The 17,318-nt window shown below is 42.0% G+C and overlaps 1 protein-coding gene across 3 annotated transcripts; it reads right to left on the reverse strand.

The window, feature by feature from the left end:
* Positions 1-651: 651 nt before the first annotated feature.
* On the reverse strand, positions 652-15,371 carry CHGB (chromogranin B). 3 transcript variants are annotated; one of them, XM_077116076.1, is made up of 5 exons: positions 15,087-15,371; positions 8,209-8,255; positions 7,588-7,681; positions 2,206-3,965; positions 652-1,284 (listed from the first exon to the last, which is right to left on the reverse strand). In XM_077116076.1, the coding sequence occupies exons 1-5, from the start codon at positions 15,133-15,135 to the stop codon at positions 1,201-1,203; spliced, it is 2,034 nt and encodes a 677-aa protein (XP_076972191.1). In that variant the 5' UTR covers positions 15,136-15,371; the 3' UTR covers positions 652-1,200. The 3 variants fall into 3 exon arrangements, with proteins under 3 accessions (XP_076972191.1, XP_076972208.1, XP_076972200.1); XM_077116085.1 differs by lacking the exon at positions 15,087-15,371 and adding an exon at positions 13,134-14,974 and having other exon boundaries at positions 653-1,284; XM_077116093.1 differs by lacking the exons at positions 7,588-7,681; positions 8,209-8,255; positions 15,087-15,371 and adding an exon at positions 5,554-5,653.
* Between the last annotated feature and the right edge of the window lie 1,947 nt (positions 15,372-17,318).

A 17,318-nucleotide genomic window follows, 5' to 3' on the forward strand; every position in this document is an offset into this window, starting at 1 on the left:
ACAGAAGAGTCAAGGAGCAAGGAATTGCTGACAGGCAGCATCAGTATGCCACTATTTTGGGGGAGAAAGCATTGCCTTGTCGACCCTTGTATCACACTAATGCAAGGTGTTAAAAATAGGTTAGTATATGGGAACTTGGGATTTAATGCGTAATTTTTCTAATTAAGAAGAAAGAAGTGAGTGCATGGGTAGTTCAGTGGTAGAATGCTCGCCTTCCACGTGGGAGACCCAGGTTCGATTCTGGGACCATGCACCCCCACCCCCAAAAGAAAAAAAAGAAAAGAAAAAGCTGCAGGGATAATAATGTCAGGAGCTAACATTTGCTGAGCCATTACCATGTGCTAGGCATGTGGTATTTTGCATAAACTTGTACGAGTCTCATAACAACCCAGTGAGGTAGATATCCCTACTTTACTGATGAGCCCAGGAGAGGGAAGTAACTCGGCCAGAGTCACACAGCTACTTAGTAACAGAATCGGAGCCTGACCTTATGGAGAGGTCAGACAGACCCTGAGTGTACAGGAGCGAGTTGAACAAGCCCAAAGTTCTGATTCCCAATCCAGTGTTCTCCCCATTATCCAGCTCACTCCTCAGACCTGAAAAATAATCCTTCGCTCTCCAGATAATAACATTTTAAAAGTAGTGTCTTATGATTGCTTTTGAAACAGTCTCTTTAATCCTATCTAATCTCTCTCCTGCCTAGCAGGGCAGAGGTCTTCTCCTGCTCCTTTCCTCTTTATATCCTACACATTATAAGGTTTGCTTTTTTTTCCCTTTCCTGCATTCAAGAGATTAACCAATTCTAGAGCTCTCTTTCAGAATTTACTTTAAAGGATGGACTTGATAATCAACCTTCTCCTGATTAACTCAAAGGAAGCTAATGAAACTTTTGGTCTCAGGTGAATCTTTTATTATTTCAAGCAGAGACAAATATATTTTTTCAAAGACAGTAGCACAGTTATGGTCACAAGCATATTAATATGTCTATTTTGTGAGAAAGTATATGCTACAAGTCATGCTATTCATATATCAATAGCATTCTGGCAAAAATAAAGACATTTCCACTTGTTTTAAAGACATTTCATGAATAGTAAATTCTACTTTTTCCCTTTGGATAAATAAATGGTGTCTTTCAGTGAAGTGGTGGAAATAGATAATGTGAGGGCTGCAGCCCCAACCTGCCCTTTGCTCCAGCAACCATCAGCCCTTTCGGTTGCCACTGAACTTCTCAGCTATTTTCTGTAGTTCCAAATCCATTGCAGCCAGGTTGTCAAGTTTTTTTTCCTGGAAAAATACAAAAAATAAAAAGGAGGCTTGAGGTCCTGGATCAATTTATTTTGCTATACCTGGAGGAAGTCTGAGCAAAAAGGGGAACTTTAGGTATGATATAGGCTACATGAGTCACCCTACATCAGTGGTTCTCAAAGTGTGATCTCTAATTGGCAGCAGCAGCAGCGTCACCAAAATCACTGGGGGGACTTATTAGAAATGAGGATTCTGGGGACCCCATTTGAGATCTAATGAATTAGAAACTCTGGGGCCTAGGAATCTGTGTTTTAACAATCCTTCATGATTCTGATGCACATTCAAGTTTGGGAAGCACCAACCTACATAATCAATATTACAAAACTTATTTGGGCAGCCTCGGCTCTGATAGTGGCCTCTTCCAGATTTACATTTCTCACTGTAGTAGAGGACAAATATCCTCTTTCCTCAGACCTTACCAGAGTGGATGAAGACAAACCAAAGCAGCTAGTTTCTATATTACCTGTTCTCCCTATCTCGGAAAACACTGACAAAGGACCAAGGGGGAAGATACCAGAACAGCAGTCATCAAACTTGGCTGAGTATTGGAATCACCTGCAAGTTTTAAAAAGCTCATGATGCCCCCGTGACACTCCACCTCAATGAAGACACTCTCCAGCAGTGGGTCCCAGGTCCCAGTATTTTCTCGAGCTCCCAAGTGATTCCAATGTGCAGCCAAGGTTGAGAATCAATAGAGGAAGATGGGCGGGGATGAGAACAGCTGCTTAATGTGAGGTGGAAATCAACCCCAGAGGTTGACCCCACTCCATTCTTAGGGGTCTATTCTCAAAGTGATATAATCCCCACAAATTTTCCCCATTAATGTCAGATAGTCTTGGGCATAATTTATTAGCGTTGACCATCTCAAGTTCAATTTGAAATAAAAGCCCCATACTGTACCTCTTCCTCTGTCAGAACCCTCTGACCGATGCCATCCTTTTCCTTTTCTGTGGCGTGGCCCGTGCTCATCTGCTCCTCAGAGTCATAGAAGTCCGGGAACTCAGCTGACTTCTTCCTGTAGTGGAGGAGCTGGTCCAGTTCAGCCACTCTGTCATACTGCCTCTTCATATCCAGTTTGGGGGCCCTCAAGAGACTTCTCTTCTCGTATCCCCAATTTACATCATCTGCAAAGGGTTTTTTCTCCCACCAGTCATAATTGTATTCTGGGAAGAAATTCTTCTCATTCAAGGTCAGCCCGTTTTCCTCCTCACCCTCAAGAAAATTGTCATTTGTGTTGTCCTTTCTCTCAAAACGGTCACTGCTCTTCCACTGGGGTGGGCCATAGTATGGGTTGAACGGGTCCCCTAATCGCTTTCTCTTTTCAGGGGTGTGACTGGGAGCATATTGTTTGTCTTGAAGCTCAGCCTCCTCCCTGCTCTCTTGAGAGTCTTGTAGGACCTCCTGCTGCTGCCACTTTGGGGCGCCTTCCTCACCATTTCTTTCACCGTAGTTGAGGTCATCTCTGTCCTGCCCTTTCCACTCGAGTTGTGGATGTCTCCTTGCCTTGTCCATCTGTCTTTCTTGCATATGGTAGTGTACTTCACCTAAAAATCTTTTTTCTTCTCTGGGTTCAGGGTGGAAGTAGGCACCTGTCTCCCCTCTCTGATGGTGGCCCTTTCCCGCCTCGTGGACCCTGCCTTCGTCCTTTTCATGACTAGGTCTGTGCATCATGTTGTCAAGCTCTGGGGGGGGGTGGTTTCTCTTGTCTTCCTCCTCCTGGCTCTCCTCACTGGGAGGCCTTGGCACCCTGTACCCCTCACTTCTGCCCCCGAATCTCTCCCCCTCGAGGTCCGCAGGAGCCTGGACCCCTGGATAATTCCTCACTTCTTCCCTATATTCGGGCTCTTCCTCAGAAACCCTGTAGTGGGTTGAATGTTGGGACCTCTTTTCCTCTAGATTGGCCTTGCCCACATTTGACTCCCCAGGTTCCTCAAGGGAGTGTCTCCTCTCTTCAGAAGGAGGCTTCCTTTCTTGGGATGACCTGTCAGGCCTGCTCCTCCCATGGTGGTGTCTTGGCCTCAAGCGCCGTTTGGTCACCTCAGAAGTAGGGTCTTCCTCACTTTCCTCAGAGTCTTCCCGGCTCCTCGACTGGCTCGCAGACTCCTTAGAGTGTTCTTCCTGCCTCCTTTCCTCCTCTTCTCCACTCTCCTGGCTACTCGTCTCCCGGCTGTGTGTCTTCTCCTCAGAGCGCCCCCCACCGTGTTTATCATCCTGATCTACTAAGTCTGCTTTATTCTTAGCCGCAGCCTGGTCCCTTTTGTCGAGAAAGGTGTTTTGTGTCTTTCCTGACTCTTCAAGGTGCTTCTCTTCACTGCCATCTTCTCCGCGTTCCCTTTTCTGATATTTCTCTCCCTCCCCTTCCTTCCTCTCTGCTTCCTCACCCTTCTCAGAATTTGCTTCTTTGGTGACTTGACTGTTAGAAGGATGGAGAGTCTCCTGGGGCTCACCTGCTCGCTCCCCACTGTGCCTGCCTCCCTGGGGCCATTTCTCTTTGTCTTTCATTGTCAGCCCTCCGGTGTCACCCTCCCCTGGGGCTCCAGCCTCTTCCCTACTGGAGGGTGTAGTGACTGCTGAGGCAGCATCTGGGTCCCTTAACAATCTCACTTCATACTTGGCATTTTCATTTTCATTTCTCTCTTCATCCATGACCTCTTTTGTACCTATCATGAAAATATAAAAGAGTAAGCATAACCTCAAAATTGCTTGTGGTTCAACAAGCACTACAAGTATTCTGAGGACACTGAAAACAGCTTTGATGAAGTTTCAAGTTAATAAAGAATACTCAGATCCCTTTTAAAGGCAAGGGGTATTAAAGTTCCTCAGCTGTGCTTAAATGTAATAATATGCTGTCTATCTTTTTATTTTTCATAATAGCCAACCATAATGTCTCATTAGTACTATCAGTGCTAAAATTGAAATCCAGATATACATTTATAGAATATTAGAATTTAGAACCATCTCATTTAACCTTCTCTTTTTGCAGATGAGGACACTGAGGCTCAGGCAAGGTATAAATCTGAACCATTTCCATATCTTCTCCAAGTAGTGGTTAAACAGGTAATATTATGTGACTGGCTCTAACTACCATTCAGTAAAACAGATTAAGAAAAATAGCCAAAATAGGAAATATTAAGATTCAAAATGGGCTTTCAAACTTTTAGATTATTAATTTATCTATCTTTTATTACCCAATCAACTTAGCAGCAACTAACAATGGCACTTAGTAATTGGTGATAAAAAAGGGTTATACTTCCTTTCCAAGGGAACTGCGCAGCAGTGGAGACAGCCATTTCCTCCTTCACTTAGGTCCTATCCACCCAACATGTTCTCAGATGTTGAAGAAAAAGGAACTTGGTAGATTATCATGAGTTAACATTAGGTGGTATATGAATATTGTAAGTGAATGCTGTTCTCCCTCACCTTCTCCAAATGTCAACAGCTCCTTTTCTAAATCTTCCTTAGTTCAAGGATGCCCCATGGAAGGAGGTAAGTGGTTAACACCATCTGAGTTGTTAGCTTGGGGGACTCTGAAATCCACGTAGGTCACTGACTTTAGACAGAATTCCAGAAGTCAAGGCTGCTAACAGCTCTAGGTCTACAACTGTGTTCTCCAATACATGGGAAAAAATTGGTCTGTTTTGTAAAAATGTCCGAGAAATAACGTAGCTGTCATATCACTGCTTAGAGCCCAGCCTGATAGAACATTCTCATATTTTATATAGCAACTGAAATGACCCTGATCTTTCCCTTTCATACTCAAACAATCGAGGGCTAGTCCATCACCAATTCCTTTGCCTTTTAGGGCCAGTGCTTGTGGGGTGGCAGGTGGACGTGGGTAGGCAAGGAGGCTTTGGGCACAGAGTGATGTCATTCTGAGAGTCTGCTGAAGTAAAGTGAATCAGACAGTGTCTCCTTTTCACACGGTAGACACTATGTGGCTGCTTTCTGACTGTCTGCTGATATGTGGGTCTTAAGTGTCAGGAACAGAAGTAGTTTTATTTTTATTTTTTCCCAAGAAAGTGTGTATTACCTGTAACAGACTTAGCACTTCCTGCTAAATTTAGCACTGAACCCCAGCAGGTGAGATTAGAGGGGGGCTGTGATCAGCAGCACACAGTCATTGTCCAGGGGTAAAACCACACTGTGAAGCTCACCCTTCCTTTCAAGTACAAATAGGGAAAAACACATCCCTACCCATCCCTAACTCTTGTGCTACAAGGATCAAACCTGGTCAGCAGATTCTCATACCTGTTAAGAAGTTCCACTATGAATTCCCTAAGGTTTCTTCAAGCCATAAAACTTTGTGATTCTTCCCAACTTCCCAAATGTTTGTTTGCTTGATAAGTGCCTTTTTGGAAGGGAGACAACAGGAAGGAATTCATTGATCCAAATGGCTGAAAGCTCCACCAGTCTTCAGACATGCTAAAGCCATACCAGCAGGAAAGAAAACCAGAACATGACAAGCATTGCAAACTGGTGGCCCAGAGGTGAGTTCTGTTTGGCCTAAACAGCAATTTAAGTAAATTCAAATTCAGAGGTAAACAAATACTTGGAGAAGTTACTTAAAAATCCAATTTTATAACATATTTTGAAAAAATACCAAGATCTGGTTAATGAGTCTTTATTTCTCCACAGTAGGGTTGGAGGTGAAAATTATCTGCTTCCCCTCGAAGGGATATGTGTCCTCCAGTTTGCAAGTCACTTCTTGTCCCGCTCATTCCTTTATCTTATCTGGCTGACCCTGGTTGGCATTTGAGTCTGCAATTCAGAGGAACCTCCCTATCTTGGCCTTAAACCCTAAGATCTCAGATTCTATCACCCTTTGAGCATAATGCCTTATAAGCAGCTATCCTTTGAATTTTACCAGTTTCCCTGGGGCTCTCCAATGGACACCAGAAGACACCAGGGCACAATCAGTGATGAGTAGAGGTTAGAATTACTATGGTCATGGCCGAAGGGCTGAGAAGCTGAACTTGGCTGGCAAATAGAGTCCTACATTTAACGGCTCTACCTAAGCATTCAGGGATCTTTGATGACCTAATATGGCAGACCTTACACCCCTGTATCCATCTGGTAAACAGAAAAACAGGAGGGGAGATAGCCAGGGTGGGTTGCCCAAAGGACCAGCGTTTATATCCTGCCTGGAGATCCACTCTGCTCTCATTTGCTTCCTGTAATGGCTGGAGAAAAATTCAGACAGTATATGGGCTGAAAGTGGCAGGGCAGCTTCCACCCAGTTACTATAGAGCCCTTCCAGACTCAGGTGCCTATACTTGAGAAGATTGGTTACTCTGAAGCCTCCAAAGGTGGATTCAGTGACCCCAGTATACTCTTGGCTAATTGCTAATACTTGTTTTTACCGTTTTATGCATGAGGGTTCAAGTGTAGCAACTGCAAAGGTATTATCTTGCAATGAGGGAAAAAAAATTCCACCGTTGCCACCCTGATTACAATTTAAAGACAAAGGAAGGTATTGAAGAGAGAGAGGCATTTGTTTAAAATTTGTTTGAATCCCTTTGATTTTATGCACAGAAGAGATTGAATAGTTTTGTAAAACTGATCTCAATGTCTATTCCCAATGGATACTGTTTGCATCACTGTTTAAATTTTGTTTTCAACAGAGCTGTTTCATATAGAAAAAACATCCCTGTCTAGACTCAGAAGGCCACTGTGCTGCTTCACATGGAGTGGTCTTCCTCTATGCTGATCTTTTCTGATTCCCTAGGCCTGTAGCTCCTTGTACCACCTGGGGGTACCTTCCACTCTAATATCTTAAATTAAAATATCTTAATTAATCAGTAGTTACCTTTCAAGTTACCTTTCCAAATTTCTAATGTGTCAGTGTCAGAAAAGAAGTCAAAGAGAAATATGAAAAATGTAAATTCTCCTTCCATCTTTTCATCTTCCAACATTCCCAGTGCATTAAACCCCTCCTATGTAATCAAAACAAGTACTCCCTCCCCCCAACTCTCTCCACCTAAATGAAGCCTGTTCTAAAAACCCAAAATATGGATCCAAGGAGTTTATGAACTAACAGACATTTCAAAGACTACCATTGGTCACAAACCCCTCATTTTACTTTGAGGAACAAGTCCCAGAGAGGCAAGGAGTCTTCACCATGGTCACACAGCTACTTTGTGGTAGAACAGGGATTAGAAGCTATATCTTTTATCTCCTAGTGTAGTCAATACTCTTCCCACTGCCTTAGCTTCCCAGTGTATTTGGAGGTTAAGTTGAAGGTGAAGCAAGGACACAGATCTGCCTGCCATAGGGGACACTTACTTTTCTTCAGGGCATATCGGCAGATAGGGTTGATGGGTGGAGCATTAGACTGTAAGAGGACATTTGCGAGGACCTGGACGATGCAGCGAGTCACCTGGGGGAAACCAGAAAGCAGGTTGGCAAAAACTGATTTCAATGGAGGAACGGACTACTCAACCCAGAGATGCTGTCAAGGAAGGCTTGGCCATGTAAAAATACTCCATCAATACTCTATATTGATGGAGTATTTTAGGGCAGGAATAAAGATTTACAGGGTAGTAACAAAATATCCCAATACCTGTAAATGACAAGGGAAAGCCTCTACAGAGAATAATGCAAGAAGGCATTGGCTTGAGGTTACCATGAAAAGGGAAATAAATACCCATTTCAGAAAGGGTTGGAAGGAAAAGGCTGTGATGACACTGCTATCTTTGAGGGCACTAAAACACCTAGGAGGGCTGTAGGAGTACAGGGCAGGAGGAGTATCCGTCATTCCCATGACTTCAGGAATGAAAACCTGGCTTTGTAAGTTTATGGTGTAGGTTTTTTTGTTTGTTTTGTTTGGTTTGGTTTGGTGTAATAGGGAATAAGAGAATCTAGAGGTTAGATGTAAGTCTAGATTCTAGACATATTTAAACTTACCATTTCCTCATTGTGTTTCCCGTACTCCACTGGGATAGAACCTACAGCTTCAAAGGAGAAAAACAATTAGAAATGGCTTTGAAAACCAAGTAATCCACATGTACAAACTATCCCACATTACTTGGAGAAAGGGGCAGAGTCAGAGGTGACCAGAGTAGGGACAGTGGAGGATTATTGCACTAGGGGTCAGAAACCGCTGGCCTTAGCCAACTGCGCAGGGACTTGGAGACAATGGTGTGTATACGAATGGGGGTGGAAAGATAAAGGGGGCTATGCATTTATTAAAAACACCAACAACAGCAACTCAACTCCCACTCAAGGGAACCTCTGGGGTGATAGAAATGTTTCCTTTCTTGACTGAGGTATTGGTTACACAGGTCAAAACTCATAGAGTTCTGTACTTAAGAGCTATATATTTCATTGTATGTACGTTGTACTTCAGTTAAAAGAATTCAGATTCCAACCACATTTCAACATTCCAACACTCTCCAAGGAAGAGATGTAGACCATTCCCTTTTGGTTTCAACTCTTCTTTCCCTATTGCTTTCAACTCCAACTCTGTGATCAATTGTGTAATGAATTTTATTTGGATGTGGATACAATTTTGGAGCTTTACATGGACCACTTTAGGCATGTCTCTACATATATACATTCCTACCTACTTACACACATACATTTCCCCCTAGAAACAGCATCCTAATTACCAAAAGTCACCTGGTTAACAATTTTGTAAAATGAAGACTATACCTTAGGAATTCCATTCTCAGATTCATACAGAAATTAAGTAAATGAGTATTACAAAGACATGGTATAAATACTGTAAGACACTAAGTGACTGGAGGTCTCGGACATTCCCTAAAGTGTGAATGGTCTTCATGCAATATTTATATGAAAAAATAAAATGACAACATTTAGATTTATACCAGGTTAAACCATATAATGGGTAATAAACTTCTCTGGAGGAATCTGAAGTAAAATAACACAGATGTAAAATTTATTGGTAAATAGGAAAAATATCTCAATTTCACCTCATTTATGACTGGCCTTCTAACATGGAACATTTTGGAAGCATTTCTAAGACAAAAGAGGAAACTGAGAAATGGAACCTCCAGTCCTTCAATCTAACTGCTATAGATAATTTGGGGTTAGACCCTGTTATATGTTGGGTCTAGCTGCCAAGGAAGCTGCTGGAATCCTAAAGAAAATGTCCACGGCTGGTTCTATGGAGGAAAAATAGCTACTGGATGGTCTACGGCAAATTTAAGTCTCACTTCAATGAGAGAGAAGAACAAAGCCAATCTGGTTGTGACTAAGGTAATCAGAATGCAGGGCAAGAGATGGTGTTGTCTGTATTCTAGAGCCTCACCAACTGTGTGAGACCAAAGCAAGAGAGGTTTATTGGTCAAAAACCTAAATTTTCTGTAGCACACAATTTAACTCAACCTGCCTAGAAAGTTCATTTAAACAACCCAACACATGGAGCCCAGAATGGAAATGAGGGCTTGTAATTCTATAAAGTAATACCCGTATACCATCCCAGAGTACGTTGGATAGATAATTTTAAAGTACTGACAAAGTCCCTTCAGAGACTGAAAACAAGATATGGAACTACTTAACCTTCCCACCTGAGAAACCCCTGATACTCTATCAAACATTAGGGACTCCCAAGTTAATAGCCAAGCCCTTGATCTTGAGGCTTACTCTTACAAAACTCATTTCTATAGCAGAGAATTAAGTGTACCCATAATTATGCTTAAGAATTACTTCCAGAGAACCTCTTTTGTTGCTCAGGTATGGCTTCTCTCTCTCTCTCTCTAAGCCCAAATCTGCAAGTAAAATCATTACCCTCCCCCCTATGTGGGACAGGACATTCAGGGGTGAAAGTCTACCTGACAACGTGGGACATGACTTCCAGGGATGAGCCTGGCCTTGGCATCATGGGATCCACAATACCTTCCTGACCAGAAGGTGAAAATAAATGTACAAAATAAGGTATCAGTGGCTAAGAGAGTACAGAGTTGAGAGGTTATTGGGGAGACTACTCTATGCAAGCTTCGGCTAGATATTTCAAATTGACATGGTTTTCAAACCCCAACCAACATCATTCTTGTTAACCCTAAAGAACACCTAGGGCTCTATCTGAGATTCTACAAAAGTTTCACAGACTAAGTTTATTTTCCAGAAAGCTGTAACAACCCAGATGGTTCCTAGGTCAGATAATATCTGAAACCCAGAGGGGACATTCTAAGAACATCAACAAGTTCCATTCCCCTATCCCATATTGTCAACACCTCTTTTCAACATGAAAAAGTTAGAATGGGCATAGTCCAAATATCCCTTAAAGATTGGAAGAAGGAGCAAAGGAAAAGGAGGAGTTATAACAGTGAAGATAGGATTTAACAAATGAGTGTGACTGCTGAATCATTTCTTTTAGTCTACAGTATCTCAGAGCAGGTAGAAGGAAAAACCTGAAATGTGGAACTATAACCCATACCAAACTTTGAAATCTGTTCTATAACTACATGTTAAAATGTACTTTGAAATTTTTTTTGTATATATATTATACTCCACAATAAAAAATGTTTTTAAAAATTTAAGCCTCAAATAGAGATGCTACCTTAAGGAATACAAAAGTAGAGGAAAATGGTTTGGGGAAACAGCAGAAAATGGCTCTGGGATGCTTCTGATAATAACCCAGAAGTTATTATTTGACATATTATCTGACTATATATAGCTCCATGAATGTCAATGAAAAATTATAAGACCATATGATTTACTGCCGGGTGTATATGCATGGACACATATACACACATACATATGTGTGAGCTATTTTCCCCTAGCAATGTCTTAAACATGATTTAGAAATGAATGCTACCTTCCATCCATTATAAATCAAATCCAGGCCACAGACAAGGGGAGTTTCTGGGGTACTGGCAACATTCTGTTTTTTTATTTGGGTGCTGGTTATACATATGTGTTCAGTTTTTTTTTAATTGCATCAAGCTCTATACTATGTTTTGTATAGTTTTCTATATGTGTCTCATGGTTCAATAAAAAGTTTAAAACAACCCAAATCTAAATAGAACCAGAGTGCTCTCCTCTACCCCTTCCCTCTGTCAACTCAAAATTGATTAAGATCTACAGCTTCCTCTGTCTATCCCTGCTTCCAAGAACATATCCTCCCCCAAACTAATCTGCTTTAAAAAAACATGGTTATGACTATCTTACATAATCAATTACCTCTCTTTTTACTCCCAGGCCTTTTCCCAAACAAACTTGCTTATGAACTGGTATCATCTGATTCCCTTCTCCACATGGTCTGTAATCACGTAAGGAACAAGGGAGGCATCTGATTGTCCTAGTGCAACATCAAATCCATAATACCGCATGCAGATAGCTGTGTAACAGCTGGCTTATGATGGTATTTTTTAAAAGATATTTTAAAAATTTACCTAGAAAATTAAAAAAAAAAAATTACCTAAATTTAATTTTCATGAGACTCTGCCTATTTGAAATCAGCATTTGAAGTGCCTTTATTTTCTTAGGGAATGCTTCAATAGACTTTAATTTCCCAGTGCCATTCTTTTTTTTTCTCAAAGCTGATTTAATTATTTTATCTTTCAGTTTTATTTTGTTCTGTCTAAGCCCTTACCAGTAGAGAAGCTCAACGCGTTTACACATAGGCCCATCTGTACAGTTCTCCTGAATGGACAACTGATTTTGTGGCTGTAGAAGCCCAGTGCACTAAAAGACTCTAGATCCCTGAGACAAGGAAAGAACCAGCTGGGGGAAGAGCAAAAATCCTCAGATACCAGAGATGGAAACTACTCAAAAGCGGTTTATTTTTGACCAGCAACCTAACCTTTTCTCCCAAAGTGCTTGTCCTCCAAGCCTCTCTAACCCTCACCCCCAAAGAATTATATACCGTAGGGCTCAACCTAAAAACAAAATATCTATTTCTTTAACTCATCTCACTAAATTTTGCTTTTCAAAGCACAGCTGGGAATCTACTTCAATTATTTTAAGAGTTCTAAAGTTATCCAGCCCGTTCGACTCATTTGTTGTGTTTGGGAAATGACTAACCAGCTAGGAAACCCCAGTGTTCTTTATGAAATGCAGTTCAGACAAGATCGGATGGTTCACCTTTGCACTCTATGCCCAATATTTTGGGCCGTTCTTTTATTCTCCAAATGGATGTTATTTGGGAACATGCCCACATTGGCATTTGCTCTTTCCAGCTGAAATCTATATTATCATCTGGAAAGACAAAATTACTCCACAAATAAACCAGGATATGCCTTTTTAAAGTCCAATTTTACTTAGCCTTTTTTGGTAATGCAGCTTCTTGCTAATACTTTTCTTTTCCCTTTGTCCCAAATGCAAAATAGCTATCACTTAGGTGCTTTTATTTACAACTGATATTGCCAACTTTGGCAACTTTGTTATTACTTATAACAGTCATCAGATTTTCCGGGAAAGAAATATTTTTCTTTCATAACTAAACAATTTGTAGCTAGTGTTTGTTATTACAGAACAGTTCTGTTTCTCTGATTGAAGCTCTTCAAACCTATTTTTTGATGGAAGGAAAGAAACCTTTGCTTGTGAACATACATTAGGGATCTTGGTTAGATAAATAAATGCCATTGTATTTCTCCTAATAGAATCAGTGACAGCAAAGTAGGAGTAGTTTAACTTAATTTTGTATTAAGTAAGAGTCAGGGGACACAAGAGAAAATCTAATTATTATGTTAGTGGTGAAGCAGTCAAAGAGTAGAAAAATTTTCCAGTAATACTTTATAATAACTGTGAAAATAACTTAGGAATTAAAGCTCATAATACTATTAAGGTTTAATCACTGATCGAAAATACAGCTGTGAAATAATAGCAAGTAAAATAAGCTCTTCTGAAAGCAGACTCAGTCTCACCTAGAATAATGTGGATACCATGTAACTACTTCACTCATTAATTTTTCGAGTATACAGTAGCTACTGTACAAGGTCTTCTTCCAGAAGCTGCAAAGGGTAGGAAATGAACCAGATTATTTCCTGAAGTTTCCCCAGTCCTGTGATTTTGCTAAATAACAAACTCTGCCTGAAGAATATCATGCCTCATTTGCCAGGGGTAATGGAGAGTGACTGCTAATGGGTACAGAATTTCTTTTTGAGGTAATGAAAATGTCCTGATATTTGATAATGGTGATGGCTGCACAATCTGTGAATATACTAAAAACCACTGAATTATACACCTTAAAAGGGTAAATTTTATGTGAATTATAATAAGTAAAAATTTAAAAGAATATCATATTTCCATTTTAGGTGCTATTAAAATAGGAAGCCTTGGGTGGGCCACGGTGTTTCAGCAGGAAGAGTTCTCGCCTACCATGCCGGAGACCCAGGTTCGATTCCCCGTGCCTACCCATGCAAAAAAAAAAAGAAGCCTTGTTAAAATATTCTGTGTAAGAGATCTATAAGCATTACTGTTTTCATGCTCTATGGCACAATATATAGCATAGATTTAAACTCTTAAGGAATTCCTTTCTGAAAAATGTTTGGCCAGAAAAGACTCTAAATTTTTCTTTTTTTTTTTTTTTCTAAATTAAAATTAGAACTGTTAGGCAATTTGTAAGACTGACTAGAATTTTAGAAAGGTCTAAATGTATGTACCTTGAAATAAAATAAATTATATCACTGGATTTCATCTTGTCTCTTTACATTTTCGATCTGGTAACTGATGTCAATTAAGCTTCATATCCATGGATAGCAAAACTTCAATTCTAGTTAGGACTCTCAATCTCAGATAAGAACAATTTTCTAGAGTCATAAACCTCCAGTTTAAACTGGTAGTATACTTCTCAATGGTCTCAACACCCACAGTGACTTTATTCCCTTCAACACACACACACACACACACACACACACACACACACACACACACACACACATGCACACATCAAAACTTCAGAGTTGATTTTTTTGAGCTTGAGAGTAGTTTTGAAGAGTTACTACCACAGTCTTCCAAATACAAAGAGAAACTGTCAAATAAATATCTACTGCTTAAAATTTTATCCTTCCTAATTGATAAAAAATATATATATATTTTACTACTCCATGGACACTTTTGTGGTTATTTTATACTCTAGTTATTTTTCTGGGGTATAAAGGTCAAAGTATCTACTGCAGTTTCCATTCATAACTAAAACATGGATGAATTTGAATGTGAAATTGCCTCTCTCCAGAGATGGCAATACAAAATACAGAAAAGATTATAATAAATGTGTGTACGCATATACATGAACACACAGTCATATGAACATCATATATGAACAAGTTAAGAAAAAGATATATCTAATATACATGGGGGACTTGCTTTTATCTCATCATGTTTGTAAATTATAATTGTTATAATAAAGGAAATTATGCAGATGCTAATTAGTATCATATTACTTGTACTCCTTGTCTCTCCATGGTCATTTGGCTTTAAAAAGTCGAACTTAATTACAGATACGGAATCAGACTATAACGGCATTTTTTCAAACAGATAGAGAGAGCGTGAGATCTTAGAAGTGAGCACAAAATATGGGGTTTCCTAGGAGGTGCAGGAACGTTTTCTTCCCTTCTAGAAGAAAACTCAGATAAAAATCTGCGACTCTTCCCGCCTGGCTAGGAAGCCCTCAGGCTTTTTCCAGATCAGACAGTGGAGCGTGGGGGAGATTTGAAGGTAATCACCTCCGGGAAACAACGACATGAAGAGCCCCAAGCCAGAGGGAGAAAGCCTTTTCCACCCAACCCTCCCACTCTCCCAGCAAAGAGGCCCCGAGCGGCGGGAAGACGGAGGCTGGCGCTGTCCGCGGTGCTGAACCGGCCGCCGCGCGCACTCACCGGCCACCACCGCGGCGCCCAGCAGGCCGAGAAGCACCAGCCCCGGCATGGCCCGGCTCGCCCAACCTGCGCGGAGAAGAGGACGGCGGCGGCCCAGGCGGAGCGAGGTGGAGAAGGAGAACCAATGGAGACGCCCTGGGAAACCAGCCGTGAGTTCCGGTCCCCGCGGTGTGTCGCGGTCGGCTCAGACCCGCTCTTTTAAAGGCCAGCCGCGGGCCGCTGGGCGGGCGGCGGGGAGACAGCGGCTCCTCGCTCAGCCTGACGTCACGAGGCGGTCCCGGGGGCGTCCGCGCAAGCAAGCCGAAATGTACGCAAGTCCTTTTTGCCTGAGGGCGCTGGGTCAGGGGCGGAGCTGGGAGGAAGATGGGCTAAGGAATGGGAAGGTTGAGGGGAGGTAGTGCAGATCTGAGCCAGAGGGACAGGCGAGAAGTCCCATTCGGCTAGGCCAAGCTTACTCTCCATCTCGTCCCCCACCCCACGCCTCTAAGTCAAAAAATGTGTGTTTAAGGCTATGTCATATGTATGTGGTTCTAGTGAAGTGTGTGCATACATCTAGTGAAGTGTGTGAGAAAAGGAAAGGGGGTAATGGCTTTAAAAATAAAAGGTGCAGCCTCAGAATATGAGACATGCTATTTCTTCAAATTTTTGGTCTAACTACCTATCCTTGAATCTATCTATCTATCTATCTATCTATCTATCTATCTATCTATCTATCTATCTATCTACCTATCTATCTACCTATATCTATCTGTCTGTCTGTCTATTTCCTGGCTTCCTTCCTCCCCTTCAAATGCATAACATGTAAACATGGTTTTAAAAAAATTTCAGTACCAAAGTGTTTTCTATAAAAGTCTCTTTTCTACCTCTATCTCTTTCAGTTCGCCAGTTCTCCTCTGCAGAGTCAGTAAGATTTAACCACTTTCTATTGTTTGGGCTTGATTAGTTTTAGAACATATATAACTGCATCTTCTTTGGAACAACTGCATTGAGTTACATTGAATAGGCACACCAGAATGTATTTAACCAGTTCCCTTTCTGATGGGCATTTATTTAGGTTGTTACCCTTTAGTCCTCACTCTTTTACAACAAAGCAATACTTCCAGGGGAGGTTATGGCAGTGATATTGATTTTCCTTGTACTGCGGGAAATAAACCTGTTTGTAGAAACTAGTACATCCTACAAACCCTGTGCATCCTCTCTTGCTTTAAAGTATTTGAGTAGAAAGTATGTTATTATTTGGGAGAGTAAAGTGAAAATATCTTCCAGAATGTTCCTAATGTTGCTACCAGACAAAGGTGGTGGATTCTTTTGCCGGACACACTCAAATGACCAACTCTTGAGACACTGGGATTTTAAAGAGAGAAAAAGTTTACTCTTCTGGGAAGATAGCAGAACAGGATCGGTTGAGAACAGCTAGAGAAGTGACAGAAAAAGGACCAAGACAGTGATTCGAGGGTGCATGTGAGCTGAGAGGGTCTTCTACACCACTTAGGGAAGCCCTAGATGAAAAAGCCGAGGAATTGAGATGCAGAAAACCCAAGAGCATCCACCTAGTGCAATGAGCCTAAAATGCCACTTTCCAAATGGAGGCCCAGAGCCCTCAGGAGTGTACAGACAGGGAGACGGGACTAGGAAGTATGCCAAGCCGGACTCCTTGAATGCATCACACCCACATATGTGCTCCCACCTCTGAAACCGTGACTCCCCCCTGAGCCCCACCCCCCAGCACCCTCACCTCACACCTGCCCATCCCCCTACCCCACCTGCAGGCACTCTGGCCTCTCACCCTGCATACACATGCACCCCTGCCCTGGCACCCCACCCCCGCAACCTGTGCACCTGTGCCCCACCCCTGTGCATGCTCCCATCTACATCCCGGCCCTTCCCCACTCTCACCCTATGCAAGTACACACCCGTACCCTGCACCCCCCATACCCACACCCTGTTTGCCCCACCCCAGCACCCCCGACTCCTGCCCCTGCACACACTTGCACCTGCAAACTGTCCCCCATGCACTGTGACCTCCATGCCCCAATACCCACAACCCCCATGCTCCATGCATGCATCTGCACCCTACCTGCACACCCACCCCTATGCACCCACACAGCTCCCCGATCTGCCTTCCACCACACCCTGCCTCTGTTTTCCCCATGCCGCGCCCTGCCCCTGAGTTCCAAGGCCTGCCCAAGCTGCACCCAAACTTCATGGCCCCCACTCTGCCCCCCACAATCC

This window comes from Tamandua tetradactyla, chromosome 1 (assembly GCF_023851605.1).
Source record: "Tamandua tetradactyla isolate mTamTet1 chromosome 1, mTamTet1.pri, whole genome shotgun sequence".
Classification (NCBI taxonomy): domain Eukaryota; kingdom Metazoa; phylum Chordata; class Mammalia; order Pilosa; family Myrmecophagidae; genus Tamandua; species Tamandua tetradactyla.